This window comes from Manacus vitellinus, unplaced genomic scaffold, assembly GCF_001715985.3.
Source record: "Manacus vitellinus isolate BGI_N305 unplaced genomic scaffold, ASM171598v3 scaffold_33_pilon, whole genome shotgun sequence".
Taxonomy (NCBI): Eukaryota; Metazoa; Chordata; class Aves; order Passeriformes; family Pipridae; genus Manacus; species Manacus vitellinus.
This window is the reverse complement of record NW_021940478.1, coordinates 4607547-4629063: the sequence shown is the minus strand read 5'-3', so window position 1 is coordinate 4629063 and position 21517 is coordinate 4607547. Positions and strand designations below refer to the sequence as shown.

General features: G+C 39.1%; 1 protein-coding gene across 1 annotated transcript in view; it reads right to left on the bottom strand.

The window, feature by feature from the left end:
• Nucleotides 1-17987, bottom strand: part of LOC103766806 (cadherin-6) — a 47284-nt gene extending 29297 nt beyond the window's left edge. The window contains exon 1 of the mRNA XM_008933876.3: nucleotides 17628-17987. Within this exon, the coding sequence (XP_008932124.1) occupies nucleotides 17628-17858 (231 nt within the window). The 5' untranslated portion in view covers nucleotides 17859-17987. The remainder of the gene's footprint in view (nucleotides 1-17627) is intronic.
• Between the last annotated feature and the right edge of the window lie 3530 nt (nucleotides 17988-21517).

The following is a 21517-nucleotide window of genomic DNA, read 5'->3' as shown; positions in this document are numbered from 1 at the left end:
GAAGCAGAGCCAAGTGGACGGGCTTGAAGCAGCTCGGCGCTAGGGAGAAGAATCCCAGGCGAAATTGGAGACGGGCCAGAGAGAGAGAGGCTCGGCAGTTGCCCTGCAGAAGCTGACCAGGGGCGGCCAAAAACTGACTCGGAGGATGCTTGATAAGCTGAACTACACTGCAGCAGCCTACGAACTGAGGTATGAGACTGAGAGAGAGAGAATGACACTGCAGAGACTGACATGAGACCGAGGAGAAAGGACTCAAAGCTACCTTCTTGCATTTCGTGAGCAGAAAGGACTTCAGCAAACAGCTGGAGGTTGGTTGGGGGGGAGTGTTCAGGGACCCGAAACACTCCCACGAGAGAGAGACTGGTTACCTATCAGCCTTGAAAGGCTTCTCCTGGACTAAAGTTAAAGGCAGGGGCTTAAAGGACTGATAGAAGTGTAATAGTATATATATATAGTTGCCTTTAGTTTGTATAGTATTTATTTGTGTAAATAAATGTATATACTTCCCCTTCCCCCTATAGAAGCCTCTGGCCTGAAAATTTCTCTCCGGTGTTGGAAACCCAGGTGGGGGGAAGCCTGGAAATTGGATTCCAGATTTCTAACGTGGCTCAAACTGCCACACACCTATACAAATAATTTATTTCAAGACATAAAAGATCCTTTCTTCCAAAAAGATATTCCACAAGGGAGATCCAGCATCACCAGAAGCAACAGATTTCCCAGGGACATGTGTGCCATGTTCTTCTGGCCTCAGTTATGCTAAGCTCTAGATCCTTTGGTACACCATATAGCCTCCCTACCTCACTCATCCCTGGAGCCAAAGCCTCCAGCTCTTCCTCATATTCCTTACGTCACTGTGTGGTGCTGTTTACTTTCTGCTCCAGCCCTTGTCCCCAAATCCTCTACACTGCAAAATGGTGGTACTTCTTATTTTTCCTACATACTGGCTGAAGAAGAAATAGCATGGACTGCAGCTGGTAGTTTATATGTATATTTATGGAACAGCCAGCTGACCAAACAGTTAAGGCACAATGTAGGTTTATTTGCCTGATGCAGCTACTGTTCTTCAAACTGTACATGAAATTTATGATTTTGACACCTTTACTCCTCTGTAAAATTTAAGTGAAGTAAGTTAATGGACTTTAGAACTATTTAGAAGAGAGGACTATTTATCTCTACAGGGATAGAGGCTAGATTGCTGAAGCTAGTTACAGAAGGTTAGATCCTAAAAAGTAATTTGTTAGACAACGGGAGAAAGATGCTACAGTGATTCCAAACCTTGTTGGTGTTTACAGAAACTAGAACAGATGATTCCTTTTCATTCTTATGTAAAACAATTTGAAGATTATATGAAGCTTTATATTCTATAGCCTCAAAAATTGAGAGATAGAGTTTGAAGTAAGATTCAAACACTGGTATTTGCAAAGAAAATAAAAACAAAAAAACTTTTGACAAGATTAAATAGAAATGCAAACAGACCCAGCGCTACCAGATCACAGCACCATGATTCCTGATGAACAGCTGTCAGAAACAGCACTCTCACATAGAGGCTGTATTTAAATTGTTCCAACAGGCACTTAAAGGAGGTTCTCACATTTTTATCTCCTAACTAACCCAAGATCTGCTGTCTTAAGCAATCACTAGTCTTCATTTTTCATCACTTTCTTGATGTAACAGATGTCACGGTTTACAGAATAATTAAGTTGGATAACTATAGTTAGTGACTGGTTTACTACAAGTAAGTATAGTTCTTACACTATACAATAAATCTGAATGTGGCTCAGTGTGACTGATTCCTGAGTGTTTGAGTTTGTTAATGTAGTTTTAACTTGCTTGTCTCTCACCATGCCTAGTGATGAAAAAAGTGCAACAGGTACACAGTTCCTATTTCAAGAAATAGCTGCTCTGGTGACTAGAAATACGCTTGTTTCCCAAAATAGATATGCTGTTCTTGCATTATTTTTTCTGTTTTAAGAACCTCCTCCCACATACATACATTCTTCCTCATCCTGCATTTATAGATAATAATTCCATATGCTCTTGTTATCTTTCTTGCTAGGCTACAGTCTTTGCTTGCAAAATAGGCACTTCTGAGTCTTCAGCTGGAATTCTGTTTACAACCTCAGTCTCTTGTTTTCAAGTCAAGTGGATTCCAAAAAGAGTCAGTGAAGAAAAGGCCGATGTGAAGGGCTAATGCTCCTAGCTGATTTTCTGTAATTGCTGCATTTCAACTGGCCTTCCTTCTGTACAAATGGACTTAGGTCTAAAGACAACAATGTTAATATTTTCCTATCTGAGTGAAAATATTTGCCATTTTCATTGCTTTATCTAACTAGTTCTTCCTGACCAAAATACTCAGGTGTTTTTTTCTCCTTCTCCTGCTCCTTCTTCTTCCATTTTATGATCACGCATTGTGTATTAGATTCTTTTCTTAATAACTCCTATGTCATGAACATTGCATTTTTTCCTGTTTCTATTCCTTCCATTTCTAACATCGCCCTTTTCTTACTGTAATATATTCTTATCAGCAATATAGAATAAGATTAAGGACTGAAATCAAGAATCATAGAATATGCAGAGTCGAAAGGGACCCATTAAGGTCGTTGAGTCCAACCCCTGAAACAAAATATTAAATCTGTAAAAAATAATGAAACAGAGCACTGAAGAATTACTGAGGTTACAGAAGATTTCTGCATTTTGCAGTGTTGGTTTCTTTGGAGTTATTGAAAAATATACTACGTCTGTCTGACTATGCTTACTTTCTTGGTCCTTAAGAATTAGTATAGCAAAACCAGGAATACTTTAATACCTAGCTTATTCAGCTGTGGAATTCCATTAATATAATAATACATAAAAGGCTGTGTTTTTATAAAAAGAAAATATCTGCAAGATACTTCATTTAAGAAAACTCTATCAGCCATGGTTACATGCAAACTGGCAAATTAGCAGAAAAACTCAGTAAATATTGAAATAATAAAAAAATTAATAAAAGATATAGGAATCCGATACTTGAACTATTAAAATATACATTAAATGCTTTATTAAGACAACCACCTCAGTGTATAACAATACTCTTTATGGGCCCCCTTTAACCTAAGTACTGGCTTTTACACATACACAAAAAAAGCTTAACTTGCAGCCACTGCAAACAGGGAAAAAGCTGTATGTCAGATAGAAGTGTTCAGTAACAGGAATAAGATCTACAAAAAATATTGTCCTGATACCAAGAACTAAAAGAGAAATTACCAAAAAAAATCTCGAGAAAAGCATCAGGGTGATGCTATCTTTCTGTTTCTTGAGAGTATAAAAATGTCAGTGAACTTACTCATTCATTCTCAAAAGTAGCAGTGCCAAGCCGTTCCCTGTAAATGAATGACACTAAGAGAGGCTAAAACCAGTTTTGTGCTGATGAACAATTTCAGAAAATGAATGGACCAAAAGGCACTAAGTATATTTCAAGATTCAGAAGCAACCCAGTACTCAAAAGGCAAACTGAATATAAAAAAAAGAGTGGCATTTGATTTCAAAACAAACAAACAGAACATAGAAAAGGCACTATAATAAGAATATAGAGTGCTGAAGAGAAAAAAGAAAGACTGAGAAATAAACTATAAGGGACAATGGAATAAGAGTTTGTCATTAGATCAGGGATAAGAGGCAACTTGTTCTCTCACTGTGGAACCTCAGACTCACACCCTTCATGCAGGCTGGAAGGTCCAGGCAGGCTGGAAGGCTCCTTTTATTCTCAATTTGTGAGGGCCACGTGTTAGGCCACATGGCCTGAGATAGACAGAGACAACAGTTTGGCTGATGTTGGGATCCTTGGTTTATAGAATAGGCTGCCCAAAGAACCTGCTTTAAATGTATGAAGCTAAGAATAAACACCCATACTCTGGTGACTCACACAGTTATTACACACCCTTCAAAATCACAAATGGGGTTTCTAACCTGAAGTGCAAACATGTAGCCACAGCTAATCAGCTTTGCAAAAAATCAATTGGAACGTGTCAATCCTTTCAACATTGCCTCGGGCCTCTCAACTCTTTTCCCTCTTTGGTTCCCCAGCTGCTGCTGCTCTTCACTGTGATTAAACAGGGACAATGGCACAAGAGCTTTTGTCCTGCACTGCAGTACACCAAAATAGCTAGGTACTTTATTCTGATGGCTCTTCTCTCTAGGGGCAACTTATTATCAGATCTTAATGGATATTTGGCAAAGCTGCAAACTAGGTAAAGGTACCTCATGTTCTCCTGAGTGCTGCTTAGCACTCCTGTAGTAATGCAGTTTTATTTGTTCCTTTTCCTATTATCTCTAAGCCCAATTATAGCAGAAATTTACAAAGTTTGCCTTTACAAACAGGTCTTTAATTTATAAGGCACAAGAGACTGTGGCGTCAAGTCTGATCTCTATACATATGGGTTCTTGAGTTTCATGTACTTTTATCAAACTTCTTGCTTTTCTTTGAACTACTGTATAACACTAAGAAAGAACGTTTTCCTTTCAGACTCTAAGGAGCTCAAAACAATTCTGACTGAGTAATAACTGACCTCTCACTTAAAAAAAAATCCATGGCTGTGTACTGAATTTTCCCAGTTATACTTAGAGCAGTTGGGTTTCATTATGTCTTTGAAAGATCAAAGAGCCCTCTCCAGCTAAACAGTAGTGATGGTAACAATAGAGAATTGTACAGACTTCTGCAATTACCCTCACAAAAGCATGGAGATCTAGTTCTTCTCTGAGGGAAAGCCAAGGCAGTTTAAACCCCCTGTTTTATGCTTTAGGTGCATCTATTTAAGCATCTGGCATTTCTTTGTCACACCGATCATCATTTCTTTTTGCCAGTGTTTTCAAACTGTGTGGTAGAAACAGTACCTGGTAGACATGAGAATTTGTTTTTGTGGAGACATTAGCATTCACCTACTAAAAAGCATAAAGGACTTAGCCAACACCACACTTGTCACATCCTAGCTCAGGTACTAAAACCTCTCTTACATGAATAGCTGAGCAGAAGATTAGAATAGATTAAAAAATTATTTTCCTAACTAGTGTATACATTTAAGTGATCAGGAATGAAAATTCAAGCCTTTGAATTCTTGAAGGAGCCACACAAGCCATTTTGGTTTAGGAGACAGACTTCCCATCACTGCAAATCTATCACCTTAACTGAAAAGTCAGTCATTGAATTCAAGTGTGAGTCTGAAAGACTAGATGGGAAACTTAGTTTGAGGCATCACTGATGATTTTTTTGGTATACAGAAAAAAATACAAACAAGGAGTGAAGCACTTTTAAGATTATCTCTGACAAAAACATGAGATATGCAAGGGAAAGAGGCTTGTAGCTGCAAATACAGGACTGGCAGGTTTTAGTACTGTCTTTGTCACAGTCTTCCTGTCTGATCTTAGATCACTATTTGATGCTTCTACATTCTCCCTGCAGTAAAATGTGGGTTGTTAATAATGTCCAGTTCTGTAAGTAGTGATTATAACATGATTTGAGAGCCTTGGGTGTAATTTGTTCTGTGTCAGTTTGTGGAAGGAATGAGGACCATTTAACTGGAATCAAGATTAGCAATACTGTGGCTTTGCCACTGCCTGCTGCATTTAAAGATTTGGGGGATGGTCTATTCTTAATGTAGCTGCAAAGGTAGAAGATCTAATTGTTCTCAGGTTTTTGTTATTATCCAAGAGCTGAAGGTTACTGTCACCACAGGTTTGGATGGGGTAGATAAGGAAGTTTCTGCACTCTGGGGCTGGCTATATTAGCTAAAGTAACATTTTGAGGTATCTTAAAAAATCCATGAAAATGAATATATGTGCTTTCATATGTGGGGTTAAGGAAAATTAAGTAACTGACTTGTAATGATGTTCAGTGGGAACAAAATGAGTCCCTAAAGGGATGCATGCCTAAACACCCATTTTTCAATTAGAATTGTGCCTACAATTCAAGAGCATCAACTTTCTTTACAGCTTTTTTCCAATTCAGAGGGAAATTAATTTTAATATCCTGATATCCTTCAACTGACTATAACGGGACTTCTGTCCTGTACTGAATTGGTCAATTAAAAAAGGAAACTCCCATTGTAGAAGATGACAACAGGTATTCTGCTGAGAGTAGGAGAAAACATTTTTTTTTCAGAAAACAGTACATTCAGCAAACATGCACTTCTACAATTAATAATTTGGTTTAGTATATGTGCCTTAGTCTCAAAATTACATGAGGCATATACTTAGTGGAATCATTCTGTATTATATGTTTGTCTTTAATTTCTCTGTGAATTTACCCAGGGACAGTTGATTACTCTTTATCAGTGGTCAGAATTACCTATTTAATCACTGACAAAATGTTTTCTTTGAAGTACTGAACTTTCAAAAATGCCTCAATTAAATAGTAAGCAAATACAGCACCTTAATTAAGGCATATGAGCATGTACCTTTCTAAGTCAGGGAAAACCTGTATTCTCCTGTGGGGGTAGGGGAGAATCTATCTTAAAGATGAACTAGAAAACAAAACAAAACAAAAAAACCCTTGGCCAGAAATGTTTTTACTGGGATATAGTTGAATAAAACATTAGGCTTCTTCGACAAGTAACAGGTTCTGACTACTCCCCTGATGGATGCGCTTGAAAGCAAATGCTCATCCTTTGCTTACTGACAAAGGTGACCCTTTGATATTCTGAGTGCTTGATGCTGACAATCAAACACTGAAATGTGTGTATGAATTTTATATGCTATATAAGTGTGTGTGTCAGTGAGGAAAGTAGAAGGATGGAGAAGGGAGGATATAGACAAACACTAAAACAAATGAGAACCAGCATTCAGATTTAAATGAAGACTCAAACAAAAAGAAAATTAATTCATATCCACAGGTTTAGTTGAGTCTTTAATCTATTTGTATGCCCCTATCATCTAGTTCTACAATTCAGAAGCTGGGGAAAGGAAAAATATCTCCATTCTCTCGTGTTCCCAGACTTTGTTTCTAAACAAAATTTTCCATCACGTAAACAGACAATCAAGGATTTGTGAGAGAGCGGATGCAATCTAAAAGCCCACACATTTAACTTTCAACAGGACCCTCTTGAGGAAGACTGCCCAACTAGGGAAATGTTTATAGTAAACTTTAGCCAAGTCTGGCATTGAGTGGATTCTTCTTTCAAATAAGTATTCCTCAAACTGCATTAGTGAGGCTGTGAAGGGACATGAATGCTGCAGTAGAAGGACAGGTCTCTTATAAAGGTCAGGTCAGGAAGGCAAGGAGGTGGATTAGCAAACCATTAGCTCATGTAGATGGAGGTTTGCTTTGGAACAGATGATAAATCAGTTGAGATCTTGTGGGTAACAGGACAGGCCAATACAAGACACCTCCTCTGCCACAGACTGTCTGCTCAAAGAGATGAAGTAGATGAAGCCTTCTTTAGACAGATGGAGGAAACCCTGTGACTGCAGGTCATAATACTCATGGGGGACTTTAATCATTCTGATGTTTGCTGGAAGGGCAATATGTCTGTGTGCAAGCAACCCAGGTTTCTGCAGAATGTCCTAAGACAACTTCTTCAGCATGGTGATTGATCAGCTGACCAGAGGATGTGTTATGTTGGACCCATTAGTCATGAAAAAAGAAGAATTGCTTAGGGATATGGAACTGCAATTTGCCCACAGGCCCCAAAGTGCCTTAAGCCTAGCAGAAAATTCTGGTAAAGTGAAGCATTATCCACAGCAGACACAAAACAATAAATCAGGTGCCTTTTAGGTAAATTGGACACACTTGGTTCCATAAGAAAACATCGGATGCATCTAAAGACAGTGACAGTGATGAAATGTTTCTTCCTATACTGTCTGACAATTCATAGTCTTTGGGGAAGGTTCTTACATTCTGAAAATAGGTAAAGTCACACCAATTCTAAAGAAGGGCAAGAAGAAGAACCTGGGAACTAGAGATGGGACAGCTATATCTCAGTTCCAGCATGGGTTATAAAGCAAATCTGCTTGGAAGCTATATTCAGGTACATGAAGGAAAAGGTGATTTGGAAAAACCAACATGGATTTAACAGTGGAAAAATCATGCTTCACTAACCTAATTGCCTTCCATGACAACATGGATGGCACAGTGGACGAGTGCAGTGAATACTGCATGACTTTAACAAGGCCTTTGGCCCATGGTATCCTGACAGACAAATCAGTGAGATATGGACAGGAAAGATGTCCAATTATAAGGAGGGTGGAAAATTCTCTGGATAGCCAAGTTCAAAGGGGGGCATGAAGACTGATCAGTGACACATTACTAGTGATGTTCCTCAGGAGCTGACACTGGGTGTCAATGCTGCTTGATGTCTTTATTAATGACTCGAATTATGGAATGCATCCTCAGCAGTTTGCAAATCATAAAAAAATGGAGTCTGGTTGGGTTAAGCACTCTCAATATTGAGAAGACAGAGCTCTTATTTGAAGGGATCTTGACAACCTGGAGAAAGGTACTGATGAAAACATCATGAAGTTCAGCACAGGCAAAAACAAAGTCTTGCACCTATGCTGGAACAATCCCTTGCAGCAGTACAGGCTGGAGAGAAAACAGTTTTGCACTGCAGTATCTGGGCATTTCAGTAAACAATAAACTGGATGTGAATCAGCAATGTGTCCTTGCTGAGAAGAAAGCCAAGTGGTTTGCTTTAGCAAAAGTACAGCCTGTTAGCTTGAGGGAATTTATCATTCTCCTCCATTCAAAGTTTGTGAAAATACAGCTGGAGTACTGCATCTAGTTTTGCCCTTCCTCTGTACAAGAAAGATATTAACATAAGAAGGGTTACCAAGAGGGTATAGGGAGCTGAAGGATGTGATGTACAAGGAGAGAAGAGAGAAATGGTTTTGTTTAGAAGTAAGACAGGAAGGTTTACTGTTGTTTACAGTTACCTTACAGGAGGGTGTAGAGAAGGTAGAGCTAGAGAAGGCAGTGATAGGATGAGAGGCAATAGATAAAAGCTGCAATGAGGGAAATTCTGATTAGCTATTAGGAGATTAAAAAAAAAAGAAAAAGAAAGGAGAGATGGATAAGCACTGAGAGAAGTGCCCTAAGAAGTTGTGAAATCTCTGTCCTTGTAAATACAAAAAACTTGGCCAGATACTGTTCTGAGCAACCAGTTCTAACTGGACTTGCTTTGAGGAAGGGGTTAGACCAGGCAGCCTCTAGGTGTTTCTTCTAGCCTTAAATATTCTCTGATACTATCTGGCAGGAGTGATATTCAGTCCCAGACTTCAGGTTCAAGATCTAACATAGCTGTTACATGCATGTTCATTCTGAGTGGAGAACCTGGAATTCTTTCAGTGAGAATATTTGTGTTCATGCTCTCCCAGTTATATAGTATCTAGTATTCATGAAAGAAAAGCATTTTGAAGCACATATAATTGGTATGATACTATCAGTCTAAAAACTGTTGAGGAAATGGTACATGAAATACTTCTGTAGGTAAAATAAGGTATTTATCAGGTGAATGGCGTAGATCCTGACAGGCTTTGTTACCTAGAAGTAGCATGAGGCTCAAGCTCACACCAGTTTACTATTATCATGAATATACATGCAAGAGTCTTCATCCACAGGCATTAACTCCTTGCCCGCAACCCCCCTGTCAGCTGCTATGCCCTCACTGTACAGGACATTGTGTGAGTAATTTTAGCAGCTGTAAGCAGCGTTAACTGTGCTTTAAGCAACTGACCTGAAATGTGTAAAACTACATGAAGTGGAAAGGAACTGTGAATGAATGCTCTGACACCTCTGTTTGCATGCCCTTTAAATCCTCTGCCAGTGTCCTGATCAGCTTGATTGTAAGTAGGTAGGAAGAAGTATGACATAGAGCCAAAAGCACAGTTATGTTGTTTGGTTGTCTTTTAGGAAGAACTTGACCTTCCATTAATGACAACATGATGCTAAACATGTAAGTTATACAAATTACTTGAATGAACTCGATGTTGCCTTCCAATATGCAGATAACAGAATGGGCAAAGATGACAAACATTCTAAAGATGACTGAATGATCATTATGTAAGCCTGTGCAGGACATTAAAATCATCTTTGTTCCAACAGGCATGTCATGGTAAAATATCACTTGATGTTTCCCAAAAAGACAGAGTAAGAAATAGTGCCATAGAGACAATAGTCCTATGCAGAGAAGCCATTTCAGCTGAGCTCTCCAGGAGCCCTGCCCTGTACCACATGGCATATGCAAGTTGGGGATAGAAGGACTGCAGTCTTCATTACACTATATGATTCCAAATAAACAACTCTGTAAAGAAAACAGTGGGAATGATAGTTCTAACACAAACATTGGCTGATCTGTTTCCCCCTTCTCCTTTAAGTTGTTAACTCCCAGCTCACTCAGTATTTTATTTCTTTACAACCTTCGTTTTTCTCTTTTTTTTTTTTTTTGTTGGTTTTTTTTTTTAAATTAGAAGAAAAGAGAGAAAGGATTGATACTTTTTCCTTCTCCTTTCCTTCCCGAGGGCAATTCTTCCCTTTCCTTCATCTGCCATCTCAGACTTTCATGATAACTACAAGCTTCACTGAATCCTGAAGTACTTGCAAGTGCATGCTGAGGTTTGTTTCACTCCATTAATGGTGAAAGCAAGCCACAGTCTGCATTAGCGCATACGGATCAACAATAGGTGTTCACATCACAACACATTTTCAGTTTGTGTTTTGAAATGTTACACTGGCTGGCCACAGCTCCCAATCCGCTGCTGCCCCACTGTGAACCTATATTCACCAGTGAGGGAAATGGCAGCAAAAGAAAAGGGAGTCACCAACAATATGTTTAATTTAATAAAGATATTTCTTTAAGCTTTATGGTTTACTATTTTCAATAAGTAAACTGTAAACAAAAAATGGTGGAGTAACAATGGTTGTCTTAGGCTGGAAAGAGGGATTTTTTTTTTAGCTGTTGGCAGCCTTCAAGATCTATACTCATGATGTTGCAGCTTCATAGTGAGAACTATGTTCCATACAAACAAATAAGAAAATAGTAATTGCAGCTCCAAAAAGTAACTCATAATAAAGCATGAACTTTACATACACTGTCTCCTTGGAGAGGAAGATTAATATGTTCAGCAGTTTTTCTATATCTAGAAGCCTAGGGGCACACAATTCAGGATGATATGCAGATTGCTAAAAAGAGTAGAACAGGATAATCTGTGAAAAGATATGACCCAAAATGTAAGGACTGGTATGAGTGGGTCACTAGCTGTGGAAAACAAAATTATTTCATTTGGGACACAGAAATGAAAAATAAGAATTAACAGAAATATTGCTTTGAGGGTCGCAGGATTTGCTTGCTTCTCTAGGTGGAATGGGAAGAAGAGGAGGAGGTTAGGTATCGTTACACTGTAAGTACTACCATGTGCCTTTATGTAGATAATGTGGTATGTTTGAAACAGAGGGTTGTAAGGCTCTTATATTGTATAATATATCTGGATACAAGGATGATGCCAAGTAGATTCACAGTTATGGTGATCGTAAACATTAACCGTGCTATATTTCCTGCCTTGTCATTTTCTGAAAAACATCCTTGCCCACTCCACCCATTGCTCATTATCTCCTTTCTTAGCTTCCATATGATGGTTTAAAATCTGCAAGCTGTTTTTGGATTGTTGTCCTGGGCCTCTAGCCTCCCAACTGTCCCTCATTACAGAGTTATCTCTATTCCGCAGAGACCGACAGTACAGAGAACTTCTATCAGTGCCAGTAAATCTTTCAAAGAGGAATATAAGACAAGTGTGTGTATGTGTGTGCAATTCAATACAGAAATGAAGGGCACTTGGGAAAGTCAAGTGGTGGAACATAAAATATGACTGATGGATGAGGAACAAAGGAAGTGCAGATGCACCACAGCATTTGTTCTACCTTTTAAGAGAATGACAAGTATTCAGCCTACTGAAGTGGGAGGCAAGTGATCTAATCATATAAGCTGAGGGGGGGGTAAGGGAAGGGAAGAAGAACTCTGATTTTTTTTTTCCATCTCAGTTTTGAAATTTCTGACTTTTAGCTGTGCAGAAGGTCATTTAACCTCCCTATACATCAGTTTTCTCATGTGTAAAAGGTTGGTCTTAATGCTTCTTTTACCACAGAGTTAAACATATCACTGTAATTAACTCATATTGTTACCCATAAAGGACCCTGTGACTTTCTGGTCAGTAGCATGAGTAGGAGTGCCACAAATGGCCCACAAAACCCCTGTGTCCTGCTAAGAGGGAAGTTCCCCCCCAGAGTGGTGCAGATGGCAATTAGTGCTCCCCAGGGACCACAGCACTCTAGTAGAGATGAAGTGCTCGAGGGAGCTCAAATCCGGAAAGGTGTAAAACTTAAGTCTTCATCCTTCTGCGTAGTAAAGGGTGTGGTGGTCCTCTGAGAGGCACAATGTAAACTCAGATTTCATGTGCATCTTTAGCTGTGGAAAAAGACCGTTGAGGACTTGCCAGAGACAGGGATGTAGCCCAGAGTTTTACGTACACTGTGGGCAGTGCTGCAAGCCACAGAGAAGCTCAGATTGACCTATGCAACATCGGGCTGACTGATAGCTGACTGCAGTTTTGCTGTGAGCCACTGCAAGCCCAGGAATTGTTCAGGCCGGAGAGGTCGTTCTGAGATTGGCTCTTGGGCTGCCAGTTCTCAATACAGAATGCAGAATCTAGACCATGAGACAGGATATTCTGAGCATCAAAACCAAACTGAAAACTGTTTTGAGTATGCTCCCTGAATAAATAGATGTTACAAGGGTAACTTTTAACTTTAGGTCTCATAAAGGTAACAAATAATCACTGTATTTGGAACAGGAAACTGATGGCATCAGGCACATATAGTGCGAGCTGCAAGGCAACAAAAACAAATACTGAGCAAGTGTTTCCCAGCTGAACTACATAAAGAATGTTAAAAGTGCAGACAGGGAGTCATTTTGGTTTGACTTTTCACATCTTGCTTTTTTGGGGGAACAAAAATTTTGAAGGTAAGAACAGAATACTAGCATACTAAAGATCTGAGAGAAAGTGAAGATTTTTCTTGATAGTTATCATGCCATCCAATTAAGATATGATACCTTTTAACCGCTGGAGTAATGTGACCCATTACTACCTCACATGCTGAAAAGGCACAGACTGTATTACATGGACTGTATTACATGACAATTAATTTCTTTGCTTAAATAGCCCATTGTGTGTGCTCACAGCCAGATATTTTTAACTAAATACATTGCTTACTCCCTTTACTTGCAATGGCTTGGAGAGATTCTGTCTTTTGTTTGATTTGCTTCTGGTGAAATATGCTGCTCTGCTTGCCTTCAGAATAATTGTATCCAAAAGTAAAATCAGACAAAAGACAGAGAAACAGTACTGAAACTATACTGTTATAACATTTAGTTGATCCTTCTCCTCCAAAGCAGGATCAACAGTACCTTAAACAATTCTTGATGGAGGGGAATTTAACAGTAGCTCTTTCAACACAAAACAAAAGGATTCTGGGTTTGCCTACAGTAACACAGTATCCTTTTTGCTTTGCCAAGCCACATACCAGCAGGACTTTGACTTTATCTTCCTTGAAAAATGGAGTTGTCAGCAGAGGTTCATTGTTTATGATGGGTTGTACAGGTAGTAACATCAGATAGCTTCCAGGCGAGCATTATGCTTGAACTATATGAACATCAATAAGACACAGCAAAAATGAAAAGTATGTCTGAAAGTTTCCTCTTAGTGCCAGACAGAGAGAGTGTTACAAAACTGTTCCACAGTTGTGCCTGTTGTTACCAGGAAAGCAAGCTGGTCCTTTCCATTGCAGGATGCCAGAAGCTGTTTCTGGATTAATGGATTCAAGATTTAAGACTTGTTCAGATCTTTCCTCAGTCCTAAAGAAAGTGGCATCCTGTCCCTTTATATAACAATGATTTCTAGATTTGTACTCTAACCTCAATGGTGGATGCCAGTTCATGGATTTTATGTAGCCATGAAAAGCTGTCAAGTGCGTACAAATAGTAACTATACCTTTGAGTATAATCTTAGAACAGGGCAGATTTTTTCACTTTTTTTCCCTGGAATATCTGTAGATCTCTAGGGAATGTAGCATATATTTCTATATACAGCTGCACTACCACTTCATTGTTTACCTGTGATTTAAAGATGCATTCACCCCACCTCTATAAAATTGTACTAAGCAGCCAGTGGTACAACTAGATCACTTTTAAAACCCAACTCAAATGCTGCAAATTTTGGCAAGGCAGTAGAGCTAGACACTTCTCTACTTTGATGTTCATGTAATTCTTTTATTTTATTTTAGGATTGAGTCCCTGCCAAGTGCCATAATTTCTGAACCGGAAGAAAAGATATCTTCAGGTTAAAATGTCACTGTGCCCATCAGTCACACTTCAATGCATAGCTGTAGTTCACAAGTTATTCAGCAGTGCAATGAATAATTCCAGTCTAGAACTTTTCTTCAAGTTCCTCATTGTTAAGTCTGAAGCTACAGTGACTGTAGGCATGAATTTTGATTCTTTTTAAAAGAGTTTATTTCACAAAAATACAGGAATGACATTCAGGAATACAAGAATGGGTAATAAAACAATGGATCTGGTGTCAGAGCTACAGCATACAATCAAGTTGTATTTATAACACTGTGAGCTTCTTTTTGGCAGCCAGGTATCCTTGTCCAGTGTGATACAGCTGCGTATTTGGGCTGACAATAAAGTCTCTAGCATAAAAAACTGGGGAGCACTTTTTAACAGCTGACAGTACCCATGGGTACCAAAAAAAGGGCTAGTTTGTTTTATATGTGCTTGGGTAATTAACTCCTAAAAGATGTAAAGCTTTGGGTTCAATGGATAAAGAGTATACAGGGTACGGAGCACAATAGTGCCCTGGTCTGTGACTTGGATTCAGCATTGTCTTCAGTACTGCCTTGAGCTCTGTCTTCAGAGCGATTACTTTTCTTTTTTATTATCTCAAACCTGAATGCATTCCCTCTCACTGTTCTTTCCCTTCTCTCTTTAACTACTATGATGAAAACAGTAGTATAACCAGTTACAGGATTTTACAACTGTAATTTGGGTAGTTCATAGAATTAATGCCATTTGTTAAAATCTTTCACAACAGACTTCTTATATCTCGAATTTTTACGTGGATGTTTGGATTAAACAGATGTTAAAAAAAATGAAAAGGCAAAAGTAAAACCAACTCAAGAAAAAGATGGTTTTTGTAGCTTATATGGAATCTTTTTTTTTTTTTAATGATGTTAATGTCCACCAGCTTTAACCACTAAACACAAAATAGCCCAGAAGATCCAGGTCTGACTGCTTACATAGTAAGACATAAGCACAAGTCCCCTTTACATATATATATTGTTGTTGTTTTAAGAGATTTTGATGTTCACATTTCTTCTTTACATTCCTACTATTTTTAAATCCATATTTAAGGTTAACATTTAGTCCTCTGAAAAAAAAAGCTTCATAAAAATGTTCATTATCCTCATTTGCCCACACCAATCAAGTTTAATTGCTCAGTTAAATTGCCTGGTTACCTCAATTTGGAGAAATTTAGCTGTTTCTATCATTTATCCTCACACCAATACCCAACTTTAAAAATAAATGGCTGTTTTTCCATGCCTTGTGGCTAATTGTTCGATTAGAAGGGTGCAAGCAGTTCTGGCATTTGAAAGATGTGTGAAAGGCCACATGTGAATAGCTGAGGAACACAGAATCAATGACATTTATACATTATGTGTTGTTTCTATGCTTTGAAACAGTAAGTGTATTTAAGTACAAAGAGGTGGAAGAACAACTTTAAAAAAATAAGATCTACATTTTTTTCCTGTTCAAACTTTCTTGGCTTTCTGGTCCAGGTAGACCATTTTTAAACTGTCTCTCAGCAAAATCATCCTGTAGGAATATTCACCCCTTCATCAGTCCCCCTGAAGTCAATAGCTCTACTCTAATTCTGCAGTGGAGAGAATGGGAGCTGAGCAGGCTTTAATGTCAGAATTGACAGTGAAAATGACAGACTGCAGGACTTGGCCAAGGACCACATGCTTTATCTTTGGAGAAAGAGATCCCCATTACCCTGACCATCCCCTCAGTAGACTACTAAACAGGAGAGTGTGTGGAGAACTGCTGTCTTTCCATTGGTTTTCCTTTCTCCTTTACTCAAGGTTTCTTACCTGTTGGGGTTTTTTCCCCCTTTGCTGTCTCATCTTCTGGTTTTGTTTTTGCTCTTTTTGGGTAAACTTTTTCTCCTATTCCCTACCTGTCATTTCATGTCATTTTCCCCTCCTTTCCATCTTGATTCCTCTTTGTAAAGTCTCCATTCTTTACACCTCTGTCTTTCTAGTTCTTTCCTCTTACTCTCTTCTGGCTTTTTTTCTTACCCTCTTATCTTCCTTCTCTACTTCCCCTCTCTGAGGACTCTCTGCCTTTGGCCTTTTCCTGTAGATTGGGCTCAATGGTACCCTTCATGAATGCTGATTATCCTGGTTGGAGCTCTATGAATATTACACTAGCTGAGTAGCAATTCATTTGAATCATGCCTTGCAGCCATTTAGGAGGAAAGGAGTGTGGCATCCAACTTTGACTGACAGCTGACTGGCAGGCAAGAAAAGCAGCCACCATCTCTCATGGGAATGCTCAGAAACTTGCAGAGGGAGATAAAATGTCAAACCACTGTGATCTGCAGCCTTTGCTAAGAGGCTTGAGAGATCAAACTAGATCAGACACAACTCCATTTTAGTTTGGAAAACCAAGCTGTATTGTTTCTGCCTGAATGTCATCATCAGTAGCATAATTTCTGCATTTTGCAAGACAGATTCCTATAGAGTATGGCACCTTCGGCAGTACAGACTCTCTCTAGACTCCTACCACAGGTGCACTAGCTCTGAAGTTCAGATAAAGGTTCTTACCTACACGGGGTCTACTGCTCAGGGAGGTGGACATTCTCAGCATTAAGCTGTGATTTTTCTTTTTTAAATAATGTTTTACAGACCCTGTTCTAACTGTCAGCATGCTTTGAGATCAGAAATTTTCAGCTGCCTGTTGCTTCGTAGTGTATACACACAGTGTGCTTCAACCGTGGTTTGCAATAGCATAGCTTGTGGTATGAAGGTCATGTCACAGAGTCCTTAGTGAAACCACGAAACCTCACCAGAAAATGGCTGCAGCACTGTTGTGTGCAGTGTGGAATAAAAAGAGAAACAAATCGCCTTTGCTGGGTAGAGAAAATCCTCACCAAAAATGTGGGTACTGTGAATCCTAACTTAGACCAAAACCTCTTCTCATTTTTATCGAGCATGAGGGAAAATACATATTACATTTTAAAGCTAAAAATCTGGCCTATAATTAAGGTGCATTACTTCCAGACAAAAAAAATAAAAAGGGAGATCTTTAACCAGAATTGTGAATGATTTGCCATGAAACTTCCTGGTTAAATGAGGAACGTCTTCTTGATTACAATTTGAAGCTGAAGCATACTAATCTTTCTGCTGAAAGGTAACCAGCAGAAGCTGGGCACACAGGAAAGAGAACTAAAACTTGTAGCAGGCTTTGTTCTTACCTCCTTATTATTGCTGGTTTTCCAACATTTCTAAAATCAAATCTTAGATGCATATGAAAGAAGCTTACCTTGCCAACATACTGGTAGTCAGTTCCTGTGTATTCCTCCAATAAAAAGAACTGATTCCACATCCAGCTCCTTTTGGAACGATGGAGGTCTTGCCTGCTGTTTCCAGATAATACCAAAACCTTTTCCTTTTCTGGAAAGCCACTAGTCCTTTTGGATAACGGAGTTAAGAAGCTTTGGTGGGGCTGACTAGCCCAAAACAGCAGCCAGAAGCAATGGTAAGTTCTCATCATGGCAACACAAGGAAGTCTTAATAATGACTTTTTGTCTTGTTCTCAAACTAACCTACTTTACTGCACTGAATCCAATGTCATGCCGTCTTCCTTCTTTAAATAGTCTTTGCAGTCTCAAAGGAGCTCTGAAAAGAAAAATAACAACTTTTTTAGCATTTCCAAAGGTACTTAACTATCATGACTGCAAACAGATAAGTAATAGTGATTGCCAAAAAGCTGGGCTGTTTCTGATTCAAAATATTGCAAATGGTCCTTCAAATAATCTGAGCGACTCTAAATTGAGTAGGAGGAAGGAGTCATGATGTTTGGATATAGGGTATGTTGGGGGGGTGCCCATTACCTCCTTTTGCTTCCCTTTGTCAACAAAGGCAAATCAGGTATTTTTCTTTTTACTGCCTGAGCTTTGGGATGTAACTGATAACTTTTTGATTGGGGATCTTGATCAGGTTACCTTATAACATCAAAGAAATGCTAGCAAAAGTGTACACTGTCTTCCCAGGAGGCATTATGTTGCTATAGTTATGGGCTGAAGAGACTGGACTTCGATAATGCAAGGATTTTTCCCTCATATTTAGGGCGTTTTACCTTTGATTTCATTTACAAAGGGCCAGCTAAACAGGTTGATGAAAAAAATGAGCATATTTGTCAGTATCTCACACATACGAGACCTGTTTGTTACTGCATAGGAAATGGACACTTTGCTTTTCTCAATATCTACTGCCAGAGTATTGCACCGAGTTTTGGATCTTTAAATACCTAGTTATATATGTAAATGTTTTCACTAATAACTTCCAAAAATACAAAAAAACCCCAGCTGATCATTGCTACCTGTGGGTTTTTACTAGCTACTGCTTCCTACTATTAGTGGTAAATACCTGTGCACCTACAAAATAATTACAAAATTATCTCTTAAGACCTCATAATTTTCAACATGCAAAAAGCTATACATAGAGTACCCTAGTATACTGTGGACAGTTCTTCTATTTTTAAAAAGCTGGAACCTTCTATTCAGGAGGAATCAGACTACGTGTCTCAGATAACCAGTCATGCAAAATGCCTAACTATCAGCTGTGGAACATTTTATAATTAGTTGACAGAAACATTCCATAACATACATTTTTGTCATAAACACACTGATAAATTTTTAGTCCAAACAGATCCATACTCCGAGAGAAGGATCATTTGATTATTTTCATTTCTTTTTTCATTGATGCTCTTTGAAAAATTTTGGGTTTTATTCAGTATTCTCACCAAAACCCATAAATCATCCTGAAACCAGCTCAAAATTCAGTACAGCATCTCTCAATATTTGTAAAAAAAGACTGTGGAATGATAATCTGACTATACCAAATTGCAAAGACAATTTTTGTTTGATTTTTTAAGCATTTAACGCAACACTACTTGGATCATATTCTATATCAAAGACCATTTTTCCCCCTACATGTTTGGTTTTTTTAAAGGTGTACATTAGACAGAATTTAGCCTTTGAGCTATGCTGACAGAGTTAAAACACCTACAATGCCTCCAGTTAGCTGCTCTTCTGGTGGTTGTTGTTGTTAGTAATAAATTGTATAAAATAACCTCAAGTCTCTTACAGTTCCTGTTAGTAAATAATTTTCTATAAGGAAATACCACTTAGCTTTTATATGAATAGTAGATAATAGAACAGGACTGTTCAAACAATATTGCTTTACTGCTTCACAAGGTAAAAGAGGTTAAGGGGTAACTTCTGGGTGAGAAGGAGTCAGTTTTTCAGCATTAAGAGGAAAATGGAAAAGGCACAATTAATTCTGAAGAAGTTTACTTTCCTCCGGAGAAAAGGGAAGGTTTCTAGTCAGATCTTGTGAGCCAGTGGGCTTTCTGTGGGTAAAAACAACTCTGTCCTGAAGGCCACGGGAGCTGTGTCCACATACACCTTTGAGTGTTGTGAGAGAGACACGACACGAGTGTACACACACATTCACAAAAACATGTACACACAGAACAGCAAGAACAGAGCTGCTGACCAGTACAAGACCTTCCCAGAGGATGAACAGAAAAAGCCAGCATGACTAAGCTTTACAATGTAGTCAACAATTGCCTTCAGTGCAATTGATGGAGCAGTGCCAAACCAGTGTGCAGGTTGCTGGAGGGGGACATGGGCAGCAGATTCAGGCACCAGTGTAGGGAGAGTTGAGGTGGCCTTGACTCTCTCTTTGTCTATAATCTCTCTTATCCTCCTCCTGTACCCTTCTGACCTGCACAGGATCTTGTCCTTTACAACTCTGCCAAAATCCACTCAAACCTTGGCTCTGAGTGGACTGTATTCTGATCGACATTTTCCTTCATGTGATATGAAAGAAGAAAATGTGTCTCACACAATATTTTTGATTTCCATTTTCTTGCCAAGTTGCTTTGCAGGGAGGTTGGGGCCTGCCCAGGTGAGTTAAGTAGTGCCCTGAGCAGTGGCAGACTTGGTGAGCTGCCATGTATCAGCATGCATGTATCATCAGGGTGATCTGTGTTGGAGGGCAGATGTGAAAAGACGGATTAGATGGTAGCTCTGGTGGTGCGCATGCGACTTGCCTTACTGGGGAGGCAGAGTCTGAGGCAGGGAGCACAGCATATGAGCAAACCTATTATTTTGCTATTAGTGAAGTCTGCATGGACTGCTGAGGCATAAGGAGTGAAAATCCTCACCTGACAGACTCCCCCAGTGCTCATTCCATTACCCCTATGGCCAAATCCCATGGTGGGGTTCCATACCTCCACTCCTGCACATAACATTTCCTGAGAAGTGCTGCCTGGAGCAGCATTACCTAGACAGGATTTGTGCCAGCCTTTTAAAGGATCAGTCCTTCAAATGCCAATTGCCAGGAAACAATTATTCCTGCAGGGGAATTTTCTGCACTTGAAGTCAGCTATATTTCACAGCTCTGATGTCATGGGAAAGGTTTTATAGTGGCTCATGCTGAAATATAGCTTACAAGAATGATATCATAGCTGTGAAATACAGCCTTTTACTCTCCCCTGCAGAGATGTGTCCAAAATGCTGAAATAAGGGCATGATCCCATAATGTCCTTCTTGACTGCATAGTCTTCATGATGTAGCAGAGCAGCTAAGCCCCGGCAGGTTCCCTGTGAGTGGCAAGAGAGGAGACACACCTTTACAGATCTCGGCTTAAGCATGCAACTGGGGTAAGTACCAGCTGAATCCAGGGTGTCTCTGCCCTGTAGGTGCTGATAACTGTTTTATGGGTCATAGTGATAAATTCAGCTGAGTGAATAAAAAGGATAGGAGCACTATACTCTGAGCTGAACTGTTAGTAGAGTGAGCTCTTATGGCTCTTAAATGCCATTTTGTGCTCCAGTCGCAACATCTCATGCTCCAGAGAGATCTCTGCAATGTAATAGTTTCTCTTGTGCAATCTCCTTTCTTTATTCTGAAAACAAGTCATTCACCAGGGATATTTTATTTTCTTTAAATGCAGATGGGCAAATATAACTGATGGGACCTTGGGATGGGGGCTAAAATTTTTTTTCTTCACATTGCACAAAGACAAGTAAAAAAAAGCACTTTAAACATGGCATTTCTCTCAACCTTCAGCTGGTCAGCTGGTTGGGGAACTTGCTGTGTTAACCAACTGTCAAGAGTGAAAAACAATTTTAGTGTACAACAG